This window comes from Hydra vulgaris, chromosome 12, assembly GCF_038396675.1.
Source record: "Hydra vulgaris chromosome 12, alternate assembly HydraT2T_AEP".
Classification (NCBI taxonomy): Eukaryota; Metazoa; Cnidaria; class Hydrozoa; order Anthoathecata; family Hydridae; genus Hydra; species Hydra vulgaris.
The window spans coordinates 56,389,483-56,407,308 of record NC_088931.1 but is presented as its reverse complement, the minus strand read 5'-3'; the positions used below and the strand labels follow the sequence as shown (position 1 = coordinate 56,407,308).

Sequence of the window (17,826 nt, the reverse complement as noted above, 5' to 3'; positions counted from 1 at the left end):
CTTACTAAAACATTTTAAGTTTGAGAATATTACTTATTGGTTGTTATAGCTAGCTCATATATTTTGAAACACTCTCAAATTAAAAGCAATTGTAAGCAAGAGCTGATTTGGATTGCCTTAGGTATTTTAGTAATAAAAGATTACAAAACATTGTAACATAATAAACCATGAGAAAAAATAACTTGATATCTACAAGTGTGTTTTGATATAGTTAATTGATTACTAAAAAAGAATAACTCTTAACTTACTACACCTTTATGAAGAACTAATTGTAAAAGTTAGAAACAAGAAAACTACATGGATGGGCGCCCACAAGATTTTTTGATGTTTCAGATATGACACTTTCACGAATGGTGCCAACTCCAAACTTAAGTATGTTCATGCATATGCCAAATAAGGAGGTTTTTCAAAAATTTGCGATGATGGAGGCCTGGAGGGGTTAAACTTTGGAGTTAGCACAACACAGTTTGTAGATTTTTGACCTAACCCCAACGAAAACACCCGGAAAAATCCTTTTGAGGGATGATAGTACATACCAATAGGATGATAGTACATAGCAATAAATCTTAAAATCAGCGATTACCGTCCGTGGGACTTTTTTACGTTTAAAGTTCTAAATTAGAGTGAAAGTTAGTTTTCTTTATTTTCCGAAATCAATAATTAGTTTTACAAAAAAACTTTATAAAACAAAAAATGTTCTACATAAAATTCTAAACAACTCTTACCTTATTCATATTTTCACAAAAACGCGTTTTTAACCTTCAAAATTCGAGACAAAAAAGCGGTATTTTGTCTACCAAAATGTCACGCTAAAAAAATATCTTTTACAACCATCGTGTCACACTGAAAAACGATTTTTTGACGATCTCATCTAGTCGCACGGAAAAACAACACTTTGTTTTGGGAAATGGCACTTGAAAAGCTTGACTAAGCTTTAACTTTTGACTCATTACGACCAAAATGCCTAATGCATCAAAAACACATGATGAATGCAGAAAATCTGTATGTGTTGTGTGCATGAAAAAAAGTGATAGAGAACTGACAGTTGCAGCAAAGGAAAAGATTCTTCAATTCATTGAACCTGATTTAGACTTCAATGATGACAGGGTTCCATTAGGAATTTGTGTCAACTGCAGATTTCAACTCGGAAAATTGGATGGCTCCATGAAAAAAGTTCCAACACTTTTCAACTTTCAGAACATCTCAAAAAGCCTTCAACTCGCTCATCACTTCTTTGTGATTGTTTGATCTGCCAAATAGGTAAGCTGAGAGGAAAGGAGCAACATCCTCTGAACAAACTTGAGGACTCCTCTGAAAAATCAATCAAGCCTGAAAACCAGAGCGTTGAAAAGAGATGCACCAAATGTCTTTCATTAATTGGTCGTGGACTCCCTCACAACTGCACACCGGGGACTCGCCATGAAAATTTGAAAAAAATTGCTGAAGCTGATGGAAAGGGCGCAGAGCTAGTAGCTTCAGCAGTTATTGCTTCAAAAGAATCATCTCCTAATAGAACAATTCGTCTAACTCAACAAGCTGGAGGCAAAGCCATTCCACTGCGAAGAGGGGCATCAGTAGCACAACAGCTGTTTAAAACCCCGCTTTCTACTCAGGATATGGTTCACATTCAGCAAAACACTGGACTCTCCAATAATGATATGCGAAAGCTTGGCTCCACTTTGAATCAAATAAGTCCCTTACGGTTGGTAGAACCCAACTTTCAACTGAAATTTGCTCAGGCAAGACAAAAGTAGCAGACCACTTTACAATTAGCAGCATGAACTTGTCAGAAGACAACCAGACCAGGGAGGTTGTGCACTGCCATAGTCTCATTGACCTCAGTGTCAACGTACAAGTTTCAAGAAACTTGGGAGATTCATTCATCTTGAAGCTGGGAATAGATGGAGGTGGATCATTTTTGAAGGTCAGTTTCACTCACATTAAACTGGAAAAGAATGAGAAACTAACTTCTCCACTTTCAGCCAAAGCAACAAGTGTCAAGCAGCAAATGCTTGTTGCTCTCTCTCAAGACACACCTGAAACTTACCAGAATGTCAAGCAGATTTTTGGTCTCATCAAAATCCATGAGAAGTCTTTGCTAGACTCTTTGGTTATTTCCTGTGATTTGAAGCTTGCTAACAGCCTCTGTGGAATTCAATCACATAGTAGCAAACACACTTGCTGCTGGTGTGAGGCAGAGAACACAAACCTCATCAGATGTGGCCATCCAAGAACCTTCGGTCAAATTCGGAAGCAATTCGCAGAGTTCATGAAATCAGGCGGTGACATTCGCAAGTCGAGAGATTTTAAAAATGTTGTTTATCTGCCCTTGCTTGATTTTCATGATGACATGCTTGTGCTGGAAGCCATCCCACCTATGGAGTTTAATCTACTTCTTGGTGGGTCAACCATCTCTTCAAAAACCTCTGCGATCTTTGGCCAGATGCAAAGCAATGGCCAACCACACTGCACCTTTCTATTCAACCATTCCATGGGGGCCATTTTAATGGAAATGATTGCCTTAAGCTGCTGAGAGGATTAGATTGCCTGAAGCAAATTGCAGAGCAAAAACACTTCAAACAGGCCGATGGATTTATTCAAACTTTGTCTCTGTTCAAAGATGTTGTTACATCTTGTTTTGGAACCACTTTGGATCCTGATTTTGAAGCAAAAATTGAAAGCTTTAAACAGAGCTACATTAATCTTCCAGTCTCTATTACTCCCAAAGTACATGCTGTCTTTCATCATGTTCCTCAGTTCATCAAGAGAAAAAATATGGGACTAGAACTTTTCAGCGAACAAGCAACTGAGGCTCTTCACTCAAATTTTAAGCCCTTCTGGAACAGATACAAAAGAAATCCAGAGAATACTGATTATTCCAAGCATCTCCTCTCTTGTGTCATTGAATACAATAGCAAAAAAATCTAGTCTCAGCAGGTCAATGGTAAGTTATAGCTACAGATTGCTAAGTTGCATTTTAAAAAAAAACGTAAATTTGGGGGAAAACACAGATCAAAAATGATTTCAGAGAATAATCCAAAGCTTTTTTTTCAGTTTCCTCTAGAACTAAAGGAAAGGTAACAAGAAAGAACAAAAATGTCAAAGAATCAAGTGAGAACGAGCCAAACCCAATGAAGTTGAAGAAGAATATTCGAACTTATAGAAAAATGTTTTTTCAAGGAAAACTAATCAAATTTTGGAAAATATGAATAAGATAAGAGTTGTTTAGAATTTTATGTAGAACATTTTTTGTTTTATAAAGTTTTTTGTAAAACTAATTATTGAATTCGGAAAATAAAGAAAACTAACTTTCACTCTAATTTAGAACTTTAAATGCAAAAAAGTCCCACGGACGGTAATCCCTGATTTTAAGATTTATTGCTATGAACTCCTATTGGTATGTACTATCATCCCTCAAAAGGATTTTTCCGGGTGTTTTCGTTGGGGTTAGATCAAAAATCTACAAACTGTGACAATATGTGAAAGTGCCATATCTGAAATGTCAAAATCATGTGGGCGCCCATGACTACATGTTGTAATTTATTTCAATTTCAAAAGTCAATGCATATAAAACACATGTTTATTGATATTTATTTGTTAATCTAAAAAAAAAATTGGTTATTGAACTCTATAATTGGTAAAAAATGTTTACCCTCAAATAGCAACTGATGGTAAATAATATTAAATAAAGCAACAAATTTTGATAAATTTTATGTTTATTATGCTATAAATTTATTTTACATTAAATTTTCCTGAAGAAAAAAAAAATCTCTAAAAAAAATTTAAATCTTTTTTTAATAAAATGTATTCTGTATTTACGAATTTTATAAATAGTTTCGTTATGTAATTTTTGGTGTAACCAATAAAAAAAGCGCGCTTTTTTTGAATTTCTAAACGTTGTACCACATCTTAATGGAGAATTTCTAAACGTTGTACCACATCTTAATGGAGAATTTTTAACGTTGTACCACATCTTAATGGAGAACCGAGGGTGAAGAGGTAAAAAAGAAATATTGCACGCATGCGCAAATTCACGTTGAATATTTCAAGAGTTTATACAAATACATTTTATAATAACAAAAACACATCGCATGACGACTGACTTCTTTTTTCTAAAAATTTTGTCTTTTCTTTATACTCTTTTTTCATTAAAACATTTAATTTTTACCAAATAATTTTGTTTTTTTTTAATCTTTTTTTTAATTATTACAATAAAAACAAATGTAGCAACCATTATTATTTTTTTGATGCCACAATTCACTTTTATTTGGTCAACTTGTTTGACTTCAATACTTTTTCTTGCTTGTATGTTGCACTGTTCTCCAAATTGACCACCAGGTTGAAACTCTCCCCACTCCCAATTTTTTTGCATTATATCAATCATATGCAATAGTAAACACAAATTATGTTGCCAAAAAAATCTGAACTAAGTGCTAAGTATGTAAAATTTAAAAATTAAAACGCATCATTTCTTTCTTTTTTTCTTTTAAAGTTAAAATAAAGTCAGCCATTATGGTTGTCAAAATAACACAATAATATTTATCTATTATATTTAAAAAAAACACTCAATAAATATATTTATAACACAAATGATATTTTCACTATTGTTTGTTTAAATTGAAATTCACTACAGCAGATTTTAGCTTTTCTGCATAATTTTTGTGTCCAATAGTTCTTTTATAATTCACCCAAGTTTTTTTAAATTTGTGATGAACAGCTTCACCACATTGTTCTGCATAGTTACCTAAGCTAGTATTATTGTGTTCTACAAAAGGGAGAATGTGACACACTAAAATATGAATTTTCCATGAAACTGTTAAATTGTAGTCAAAAATATCTTTGGTATACAGTTGAAGATTAAAAAATGAACTTTTGAAGTCTTCAATTTTAACAGAAATATCTATACCCAGTTCCAAACCGAACACTGCTGATTTTATTAATAAAAATTTACGCAAACAATTAAATATCGGAAAATCATTAATTGCTGCAGCAAAGGTGACATCTCTCTCTAAAACATCTAGCAAGGACATTAATCTATTTGCATTGTTTCCATCTAAACCTACACCATGATACCCTCTCATTAGTATGTAATGTGTTTTCAACCAATTTTCAAAAGGTGGCCAAACACACAAAAGTAAAGTACAAAATTTATCTACAACTCCCATCAAAATGTGGAGCTCAGGTGGAGGAACAATGTGTTCAAGAAGAGTTTCTTGTTCTTCTTGTAAGTAAATTAAACGAGGATTGATAACATTTTTGTATTCCTGTATTTTCAATCTTTTTTTCCCATCACATACATATTGATCATAACACAGGTCTATGGAGCCTAAAGTTCTAAGTTTTCCTGTTTCTAGCGAGCATTCTCCTTCACAATACAAACAGGCATATTTACCAGAGTGACCTGATAGTCCAAAAATACTGTTTGCACACTTTAAATCAAATGCAAGACTAAAATTTACTTCTTCAAGTTTTAGAGGAGCCAATAATTTTTGGAGATTGCCATTGTCCTCTGAAACCAACTCCACAATGGCAAGAATATAACAACGTTTTACGCCAGAATCTTCATATATTTCAGATGAAGAATAGTGATTTTTTGGATCAAAAACATAAATGATAACTTTTAAAAAGTTTTGACCACCATATATAGAAATTCTTACCATTGCATTAAGGTTATCGATACCTCTTTTTTCTGTTATAAATTTTATAAATTCTGTTGTATTTTTTACATAAACTATATCTCTAAAAACTGTCTGATCTCCGTCAACCAGTTCCTCTGTTTTGCATTCATATAAAGAATCAAGAGTTTCCTCTAATTCAGTCATTTTAATATTAATACTTGATTCTACAACACCAGTTACGTTCCTCCGTAAAGTAGAACATAATTTTTTTGTTTTGTTTTTAGAAAGTTCTAATTCATTCGATAGCTCCATAATAGTTTGGAATGAGATCTGGTTTACTTTCTTTCTTTTTGACTTAATTTTATTAACTCCAACTGTAACCGAGAGAAGATTTCCACCTGTAGACAACATGAACTGCTCTCCGCTTACAATGTTTTCACGTTCCATTTTGCGTTTTAACAATCCAGAAACTATTTGTTCTGCATTTTTCTCTTTAAGCGACTCACTGATATCTATGATATTGCTTACAGCGTTACTTTTGCAACAAGTATGAGGAACTCCTCTGCCTAAAATTAACAGTGATAATTTAACAAGTATTTTAAAATAACTAAAAATTGAATAAGAAATAAAACAATAAAACTATTAAATCAAACTTTACAGTTTGATTTTAAAATTTATCAAACAATATAGAATTTTAAAGTTATTAAAAACAATATAAATTTTTAAAAATTTATTTGAACAAACAAGTTAACAATATCTACAAAGTGCAAAATATTTGCACTTGTAAAAAGAATCTAAATAGTTGTGGATTATTTCTACATTATAAACTTTTTTATATAACAGATTTGATTGATAAAAAATAAAGGAAAAATACATTTCAATAAAATTTATTTAAATTATAAAACCGTAATATTTATTATTCATACCAAGATTTAAATAGCAAAGACTACAGATTTTCTCAGTTGTATTTGGCTCTGTATCAACATGTATCTCAGTTGTATTTGGCTCTGTATCAACATTTTTTTGGATAACTAGCAGTGAGGAGGTTCGTCTAATACTGCTTCTATCAACCTATATATATGTATATATATATATATATATATATATATATATATATATATATATATATATATATATATATCTATATATATATATATATATATATATATATATATATATATATATATATATATATATGTAAATTATGTTAGTGTATTTTACAAATAGAGTGCTCAATGTTCTTAAAGAACAGAGAAATAATAAATTAGTAAAAAACACTTATCTAACTTTTTCTTCTACTTGAAGTTTCACCATTGCTGGATCATCAGGAAAAGTACAGGAAGAGTATCAGGAAGGAACTCTTCCTGATGATCCAGCAATGATGAAACTTCAAGTAGAAGAAAAAGTTAGATAAGTGTTTTTTACTAATTTAATTTATATATATATATATATATATATATATATATATATATATATATATATATATATATATATATATATATATATATATATATATATATATATGTATATATATGTATATATATGTATATATATGTATATATATGTATATATACATATAGTTATATATATGTATATATACATATACATATATATAAGTAATAATTAACTCATACAAAAGTACCTTTGTATACTCTCTAACCAGTTGGAAAGATATGCAGTTTCTCCTTTGTTTAGACTAAACAAATTTCTTCTGCAGTTGGAACAAACTACTGAAGGACAAATATCAAGATCAATATCAAAGTTTGGCCAAATGTATTCTTGAATATTTTTGCATACCGAGGGTGTTATAAGCGTTAGACATTTTGATCCGATACCTTTATTTGTCAAGCAAACTGCACAAGTACACATTTTAAATTCTGTCGCCATGTTGGAAAATAATAATTATATCTGGAAAGAAGCCGTAAATAATTTATTTTGAATGCCATAATGGCTGACTATATTTAAAATACAGGGAAAAAAAAGCAAAAAATGATATGTTTTAATTTTTAAAATTTACATACTTAGCACTTAGTTCAGATTTTTTTGGCAACATAAATTGTGTTTACTATTGCATATGATTGATATAATGCAAAAAAATTGGGAGTGGGGAGAGTTTCAACCTGGTGGTCAATTTGGAGAACAGTGGTTGGTGTTTAAATATAACTGTACAAAAAATTACTTTTCAGTAGACAAACATGTGAATTTTACTTTTTTGTTAAAAATTTCAAATAGAGTATTAATATCCATTGTCATCTTTTATATATAAGTTAATGTAGCTTTCCAAACTTTTTCTAAACCTTCAAAAAGTGTTTAATGGTTTCAGGACGAACATTTATTAGAGTTATGTAGCATAAAAAATATCAGTCTCCTCAAAACTAAAGTTGAAACAAAACATGAAAACTAAAGCACTTTTTTTTTCTTCAAAATCAGCGAATCAGATTACTTATATTTCTGCCTATTCTGAGCCTCAATAGGGTCTCAATATATGCGAATGGGGCATATCGGAACAGTGGGGCATAACGGACAACATGCCTGAAGCCTTATATCTCAGCTAAAAATAATTTTTTTCCAAAACTTTTTTTGAGAAAGCATTTTTAATTATTGTGCTTCATTGTTGTAAAAAAAAAAATTCATTTTAGAAGTACCGAAATGCATTAATTTTAGAAGTACCGAAATGCATTAATTTTAGAAGTACCGAAATGCATTAAATTTTAGAAGTACCGAAATGCATTAATTTTAGAAGTACCGAAATGCATTAATTTTAGAAGTACCGAAATGCATTAATTTTAGAAGTACCGAAATGCATTAAATTTTAGAAGTACCGAAATGCATTAATTTTAGAAGTACCGAAATGCATTAATTTTAGAAGTACCGAAATGCATTAATTTTAGAAGTACCGAAATGCATTAATTTTAGAAGTACCGAAATGCATTAATTTTAGAAGTACCGAAATGCATTAGAAGTACCGAAATGCATTAAATTTAGAAGTACAGAAATGCATTAAATTTTAGAAGTACCGAAATGCATTAAATTTTAGAAGTACCGAAATGCATTAATTTTAGAAGTACCGAAATGCATTAGAAGTACCGAAATGCATTAATTTTAGAAGTACCGAAATGCATTAAAAGTACCAAAATGCATCAGTAAGTTTGCGAAAAACAAAATTTGCGTATTTTCTTAAGCGATACAACGACAAAAAATTTATCTTGAACTATTGCTAATTTGCTTTATTTATAAAAAGTTTATACTTTTCAGACAGTGTTTTTTATCCTCTTTTAGAATCTGGTTTTTTGAATAGTTTTAATTTCAGTAAAGTGATTTTTGTGGGGCATTTTGGGACAACCAGTTATTTATATATATAATTGACTATATTACTACCATTTTATTTATAGCTTGATGATTTTATTTTTAATTTAAAATATAATTTTCATTATTTAGAAAAGCAATATTAGTAATAAATTCAAAGAAATTGTTATTTTTATAACTTAACTTTTATTAATTATAGTGTTTAATGTAAACAACGATGGTAAGAAATTATATACGAAAAATCAATCAATAGTTTTAGGTGTGAACAGAAAGAAACTTAGAACTCGAAAAGCTGCTAATACCTATGGCATATTTAAATTTGCTCCACATTAGCATAAAGCTAACAAGCCAGCTCATCAAAAATTTTACCAAATAGTCTCATGATATTTTTTGTGTGATTTATGCGATCCATAATATTTTTTGTTTAATTTAAATTAAGTAGTAGTTACCAATTTAATGATATATACTAGTTTTTCCCTACCTAAATTTTAAAATAATTTCTTAAGTTTATTTGTTTAAGAGTATTTTATATTAAAACACAAAATTTTTATTTATTTTGGTTGTTATTATTATTATTTATTTTTTTTTGGTGGTGTATGGGTGTATGGGCGTGTAGTTTGTAAAAATATGTTACTTTTTCAAGATTTTGATGTCTGAACATGTTTAAATGATAAAATGCCTTCATTTTTTTATCACTTTTGAAGATTTACAATTAACGAATAACTGCTGCTTTTTAACTGTCCCGCTTTGCCCCATCCATTTGCAAAATATAGAAATTTTGCTAGTCTAGTGTTCCGTCACTTTGGTTGTCATAGCCTATTTTTAGAAATTTTTTTTTGTTTTTTCATTATCTTATGATTATCTAATATCAATGACTTTTTAGGAAGTTTATAAAAAAGAGTGAAAAACTATACTTAGTTTAACTGCAAGCATTTGTTTCTTAAGCGTCCCTACATGCCCCGCTCTACCCTATTTCTTCTACATCTTTTTTTTTATCCTATTCCTTTGTAGTATGTTTTTTTATCGTTATTTCTAATGTTACTTTGTATTTTAAATAATTTTTTTTTTGATTGTTTCCTTATTTTTTCAAAAGAGTTTTTTAAACTTTTATACTTACTTTCAAATTCTTTTGAAAAATTGCAAAAATCCAGGAAGAGTTAAAAGTTAGAGGTTTTATAACAGAACCAAAAAAATTTTCAACTTTTTTTTCAGACTGATTTCAGTAGCGTAGCGACACGAAATGCCTTTCTTGACAAAAAAGTTATACATGAAAATAAAAACCTTATTTATAAACACAATTTCAAATTTATAACATAGAAACTAGAATGTTGCAGTGTAAGTCTTTTATGTTGAAAATGTAATGAAATTGTTTTTTTCTTGGCTTCATAGCTGCAAATTGGTGTAAAAATTCAATAGTTAAGAGGTCTGGCGCAGACATACAGTTTTCCGTTATCTTGACTAAATTATCGTACTTAGCTTAACGTTACAACATCATATTTGCAGTTTACTAAAATTGTATACTATTTTATTATTTATGAATTAGCGAAGCTTGTTTTGATTTTTTAAATATAAATAAAAAAAAGTTGCTCACTGTTTGTAGTATTAATCAAGGTTATTATTAAATCTAAAAAAATAATATGAAAAAGAGTTTGCTTTTATCAGCTACATAATAATAGTACAGCTACATAATAATAGTACAAACTGTTAATGTTGATATGTTTATACATATATATTATATATTACATCCATACTATTACTTACAGTGAATAACTTTTTAAAACTAAAAAAAAAAAATTGGTCGATTTTGGGTCCCTAATAACTCTATGCTGCTGCAATGCTTCCCCTGCTGCTGCGGGCCGTTTGTTACGCTACTAATTGATATGTGAATCGGTTTGACAAAGATAAACAAAGAAAAAAACTTAAAGAGGGCATCAAAACAGTATGTCAAAACAACTCTTAAACATAAAGTGCTTTGAAATAGTTTAACTGTAACCACCATGGTTAGCCGCGGTTTAAACTTCATTAGCCAGAACTTTAACCAGTATTTACAAAAATTGTGCGAAATTTATCCGTAGTAGATGACCGTCAAATATTGAATGTCTTCTTTACGTTTCCACCTTACATGAACTTCAGACAGAAGTTTATGTTTATAAGCTTTAACTTAACCAAAAGTGGTTTTTACTTTTGTCTTTACTTCGATGTGGAAACACCTTTTACAGTGAAACTATTACGTCAAAAAATCTCACAGAGAAAGAACACAATAAATTGAATGCTTTTATACATGCTTCCGATGTTAGAGAGCTCTTCTAAATTAATTTTGTTTGAAAAAAAACTGTAAAGGTATTTTTACATAATTAGTTTGACAATCATTTTAGTTCTTACTGAAAGGCAATCAACAAAAAATTGATAGATTACTTCCAAAAAGCGACTGACCTTTTATCTTCTGTTTAGGAGCAAACAGTAATTGAAGGGTATCCTGTTCATTGCATGGCAGCACCAGTTAGTTAAAGCGTATGAACCACCAACTCATGTTTTTATTTGAATAAAGAAACATTGCTATATATATATATATATATATATATATATATATATATATATATATATATATATACACATACATATATAAATATATATATATATATATATATACACATACATATATAAATATATATATATATATATATATATATATATATATATATATATATATATAAAATATATATATATATATATATATATATATATATATATATATATATATATATATATATATATATATATATATATATATATATATATATATATATATATTCATACATATATACAATATATTTTTTCAAAAGTATTAAAAAAATTTTTTCTTAAACGATTAAATGAATCCTTTTGTTATCCATAGGCTTTGTCAACTTTATTATTTCATTTTATTCATTCTTCAACGTATACAAATCTTTATTTCACGTATATCACGTAAATCTTTACTTCAGGTATATAAATTTTTATCTTACGTATATAAATTTTTACTTTACGTATATTAACTGATATATATATATATATATATATATATATATATATATACACATACATATATAAATATATATATATATATATATATATATATATATATATATATATATATATATATATACACATACATATATAAATATATATATTATTAGATATTAACTATATAATAAGATATAGATATTAACTATATAATAAGAAAAAGGCAAAAAACAAAGTAGCAAATAAGCACAGTGGGCCATAATATATATATATATATATATATATATATATATATATATATATATATATATATATATATATATATATATATATATATATATATATATATACATATATATATATATATATATATATATATATATATATATATATAAAATATAAATATATATATATATATATATATAAAATATAAATATATATATATATATATATATGTTCCTTTTCCTTTGCTGTATAATAAAATTTACAATAAGAAAGATCGTACATATATTGCATATATATCCCAGTAAACACAGATTAATTCAGAATTGGTCAATATTTAATCGAAATCGGTCGAAAAATGGATAAAACGTTTTGCGACCTATTATTGACCAAAAATCGACACTTGATTTGAAATGTATATTTCAAACTTTTTTATATATACGTTTACTAAACATCGATCTAACGAATATCAACTTACATTAGTCAATATTGTAAACCTTTAATCGACCTTAATTTAACGTAAACATTTATAGATTTAAAATATACACTTTAAATCTTTTAAAATATACGTTTATTAAACGTCGATCAAACGTTTACAATATCAATTAATATAAGTCGTTATTCTAAACGTTTGATCGACGTTTAATAAACGTTTATTATATTATAATATAGTAATATAGCATTACAGCTTAAGTCACGCGGTTTAAATAGGCATAATTAAAACGAAATAAAACCTTATAAAAAGTAATTTTTTATTAGCTAAATAATTAAATTAGAAGTTTTCAAGATTCACTTCATTACTACAACTGAAAGCAAAACGACTGATAAATAAATAATAAACGAGTGTCGGATGCGCCATTTTAATTCATGGAAGTTAAAAAGCTCATTTGCCAAAGAAAATTGGTGGAACAGAGCTGGTAAAAACCACTGCATATGTTATGTCACGACGTTACTAATTTTTTAATGTCAGAAATAAACATGGATGGTACAAAAAATTTCAGAAACTTGCATTCATAAAATCCTCTATATGTAAAGTTTTTCTGTGTAATTCCAATTTTGATTTATAAATTTACATTTAAAATGCTGTCTATTTTACCCTAGTTTTTTGCGGTTACAAATCAGGTTATGAAATCAAACGATCAGGATACGAATGTAAAAGATGATGTTGCACAAACAGGTGCAAGATGAACAAGCGGTAGACGGTATTCTAAGAAGATTTTTGATAATGCATAAACCAGAGAAAACATTGATCCAAAATATTTGTTTATGAGTTTCTTAATTTTATTAGTAATCTTTGACTTAATCTTAATGTAAAATTAAGTCAAAGATTTATAATTTCAAATCGAAATAATTGGTTTTAATCAAGTTATAACTTTTTAATGAACTTAGTTAGCAAATTACTAAAAAAGTTATAACTTTATATATAAATGTTAAAAACAACAGTTTATAAGGAATTAAACAAAATTAATCTACCTAGATCTCACAAATGCACAAAGGACTTGACTTTAGGAACATCTTGCACCAGTAAAAAAATCAGATGTATTATTATTATTTGTGTTATAATGATAAAGAAGTGTTATTTTTGTAGATAATTTAGTCCATAATATTCTAAAGTATAAGAGCTCTAAAACTTAATTAATAAAACTTTGCAATTAGCTAGTTTGGTGTGAAGGCAAATGCCCTTTTTTTTTGTGTGGCAAAAAGTCCTGTCATTATTTAGTTTCAAAAATTTTTAGGCTAGTTGAATTCTTTTAAAACAATACATAAGTATTAAAACTAAATATTTACAAGGTGTTTTACCTGACACAAAAAAGGGCATTTTCCCCTTTTTACTAAATACTATGTTATTCTATTTGTAAAAAAATTATTTTTTGAGATTTTATTATTTTTGTAGACCTTTTCCCAGGCATGGGCAATTAATTCCTTTGTATAATTGAGACCATTGTATGGTTATTGAGACCATTGCATGTTTTTTTATTTTTTTAATATACTACAAGTAATAAAGTAGTTTCCAATGTTTTCTCTTCTAAGTAAACGTTGATACTAAAAAAAAACATTTAAATAGGAAAATTATTTATTGTGCGCAATAAAGTTTTTAAGGAAGATAGGCATCATGCCCACAATACCCTGCTTTCTAATTAAAATTGTTTGTTTCTCTTTTATTTTCCTTTTTTTCCGCTTTTAAAAATTTTCTTTGTTTTCTTTTTTTTTACTTATCCGTTTATTATTTACTTGTTGATTTTTTTTTCAAAAACTTGCAATACAATCTAATGCCATTACATTAACAATACATAAGTAATTCAATGCCATTACATTAACAATACATAAGTAATCCAATGTCATTACATTACCAATACATAAGTAAAATTAAGTCATTATTTAGAGCTATAAATAGTTTAAGAACTTGATCAAACTAGCTGTGACGTCACAAATTTCCTACTACTTCCTTCAAATGCCACAAATTTATTACCCCACGTAATTTGAGAACAAACTCGTATTTTAACGGTTTAAAAATTAATTTTAGGAGCGGTGAACGCACGCGGGTACTTTATGCATAAAGTATGAGTGAGCGTCGAACTTTTTAACTTCTTTTTTTTCCATATAAAAAAGGATTGTTTAAAATGAGCAACCAACTACAAAAACACTATGCGATTGGTCAGCGCACACGCATACTTTAAAAATTGCTTAAAACAAAGAAAAAAACTTATTTTCTGCTCACAAGTTGAACACAATAATACTCAGTTGTATACGGCACTATTATTTTAAGCAAAACTATTTTTAGAAAAAAGTATAACTTAATACCTTTAATTAGTAAGCTCAATTCGATTATTATGAAAATCTGACTACGTTCACTCAATTTGAAATTATTATATTATATATATATATATATCATTTTAAAAGGAGTTATTATAATGAGAAATTAAATATCATTTTTAACAAATTTAAGCAATAATTCTTTTTTGATTCATTATAAAATGACTTAAAAACAGGTTAAGTCACGTAATAATTTGTTTAAAAGGATATGTCTAATGGTATTTCCTTACAACATAAGGCAGTTCCTATAGGCATTTACTTATGATGTAAGGATATGCGGCATACACATATATAGTATAAAAATAAGTTAAGGAAAGAAAACCAAGTTTTACTTAATCTTTTCATAAATATTTAATATAATATCAATCTCGCAAGAGTAAGATCTATCATGAGGAAAAAAAGTTCAAAAAAGCAACATAAAGAAAAAATATCGCAATAACAACAGTTGCAATTACAACCTTATTTATCTCAAAGTTCGTCTTCATCTAATCTGGAGAAACAATTTCAAAGAAAACAAGATCTGTGAATCTTACAAAAACAAAAAAACCTTCTAAGCAGACAACAAGTGCAGTGTTTATCATTATCAGCAAGGTTTTCAAATAATACCTCAATTTCCAATATTTCTATTTCGCCTATTCAGCAAGACCCAAGATTAAGGTTTCAGTGTTAAAGTTTTTTGGTAAAATTATCTGAAGACTCGTGCAATTCGATAAACAAAATGCAAGAATTTGGTCAAAGAAACATTTTTCCGAAAAAAGGTTTATTCTGAATTTAATTGAACGGGTATTTAATTTACTTTTTCTTGGATTTGTATGCGTGTATTTTTATATATTTTAGGAGTATACTTCATATCTTTATTTCACTATATCTGATACTCGAATAAATAAATGACAAGATGATGTCGAGTTTTTCTGCATACTCGTAATCAAAAGCTCACAGCTCGTATTAGTTGAACATCGAACATTAGGAAGCATTTAAAAAGAAAACATCACGACATGGGTAAGTGGTTTGAATCATATGACACACTAAATAAATCAAATAAAAAGCGAAACAGGCTAGATATCGATATTTTGAACGCTATCAAGTTCTTTATTACATCGAACTGTTGGATTAATGCATTTAATAATCCTTTTCTGAGGAAAATAGTCAAGGCTCCACTTCCTTGTGCAAAAAGTTTTAAAGAAAGCTTGATATTAGAAACAATTGCAAAATCATCAAGCATAATTAAAGAAAAATTATACGATGCACTGGTTGTCACTTTATTTAGTAATATATGGACATCTCCTAAAATGTTAGGTTTTATTGCCGTCGGTGCAACATTCTCAGCGTAGTTAAGGAGAGATCCGAACGATTTGCATTTCTAAAAAACAAAAATTTACATTTTTTAACTTTAATTTTTGTGTTTTCCGCTAATTTTTGACTATTACTGTTATATATTTTTAAAAAGTAGAGTTTAAACTTTTCTTATGTAATTTATTATTTTTTTATAAATCCTTTTTTAACCAAAGCATAAAATAAAACAAAGCTACCACTAAAATACATAAAACGCGACGGGGCAGCGTCATAAAAGCAGCTGAAACAAATATGTTTAGTATTTATATTTTAAAAATGCAGAAAATATTAAAATCGGAGTTGAAAAGATTATTAATACCTATACCTCCAAAACAAATTTTTTTTTCTTAATTTTATCGCTTTAATTACTGCAATCACAATGAATTTATTGATTACTTACAAACTATTTAAAAGATATTACTTGTGACGTTACTATTGTTATTTAGCAAGCCAAAACAGCCGAGGAAGTAAATATCACTTATAGCTTTAACAAAAAAAATGAATACAATCTTTATGGTGCGGAGGTTATTAAAGATCTCGAAATTGAAATAGAAACATCAAAACTACCAATGTTTTCTTGCGCAGCTCATAAATTAAACATCGCTATACGAATCGCTATTAAGAAAAAAAGATATTTGTGTCGTTTACTTGCAACGCTTTCAAAGTTCGCAAAAAGCGCAAACCGATCTTTAAATAGCATTGAAAACCATAAAATAAAGTTCAACTACAAACAAGTTTCAATAGATTTCGTTGGTCAGCAGCTTTCCTAATTTTACAAAGTTTTCAAAAGAAATGCATCTGATCAGCCGTATAAAAATAGAAGGAGAGAAAATGTTCCATGCAAGTCTATAACCAAAAAAAATGTCAGTGATGAAAAATGAACACGCATATTTGTTGATTTTTGGTCTATGGACGACATGCTGAACTGCACAACTTTAGAGGAAACTTCATCAAACCATCAATAAAGTAGTCATTTTCCCATCGCCTTATGTTATTTTTTGATATGTTACCCAAAAATCAGAGTAATTTATTAAAAGTTTTGAAACAGGAAATTCTAGTATACAAAAGGTTGACAACATTCATAGTCACATTGGTAGAGCACTCGCTCCTGTTGAAATATTTAGTCCCCTTGGTTTAATCAGAGCAATTCCTGCTCTTCATAAAATAATTTTTTTTTCCGTCTAAAATTAGATTTCAAACATTTTTCAGCTATTGCATGCTATTTTAATTTTAAGGTTGTTCCCTATATCCAGATAAAGCATCTAGCATTAAGATCGTATATACTACAGAAAGTCATTTTCTGATGTTTGTTTAAAAGCATAAATTAAGCCTCCAACAATCTACGATCTTTGTCATGGCAGTTGTACTAATGGCTTCTACCTTGAATCAGCGTGCTCAAATTTTAAATGATTAAGCCAATGTCCTTCAAAGCATGTTCAAATATATGTCTGCTGTAAATATTGCATTTTATATGAGCATTTTAAAGTAGTTCATTTTATTGTCAAAATACTTATGCTATATATTTTATATT

At 28.2% G+C, this 17,826-nt stretch overlaps 1 protein-coding gene across 1 annotated transcript; it reads right to left on the bottom strand.

Annotated features, from left to right (window-relative positions):
• Nucleotides 1-4,468: 4,468 nt before the first annotated feature.
• LOC136088849 (uncharacterized) lies at nucleotides 4,469-7,528 on the bottom strand. The gene is made up of 3 exons (XM_065813794.1): nucleotides 7,261-7,528; nucleotides 6,545-6,689; nucleotides 4,469-6,184 (listed from the first exon to the last, which is right to left on the bottom strand). The coding sequence occupies exon 3, from the start codon at nucleotides 6,063-6,065 to the stop codon at nucleotides 4,602-4,604; it is 1,464 nt and encodes a 487-aa protein (XP_065669866.1). The 5' UTR covers nucleotides 6,066-6,184; nucleotides 6,545-6,689; nucleotides 7,261-7,528; the 3' UTR covers nucleotides 4,469-4,601.
• Nucleotides 7,529-17,826: the final 10,298 nt, after the last annotated feature.

Bases quoted from the DNA above. Each gene is read 5' to 3' on its own strand.
- LOC136088849 (XM_065813794.1), bottom strand. From the start codon at position 6,065: ATGGAACGTGAAAACATTGTAAGCGGAGAGCAGTTCATGTTGTCTACA.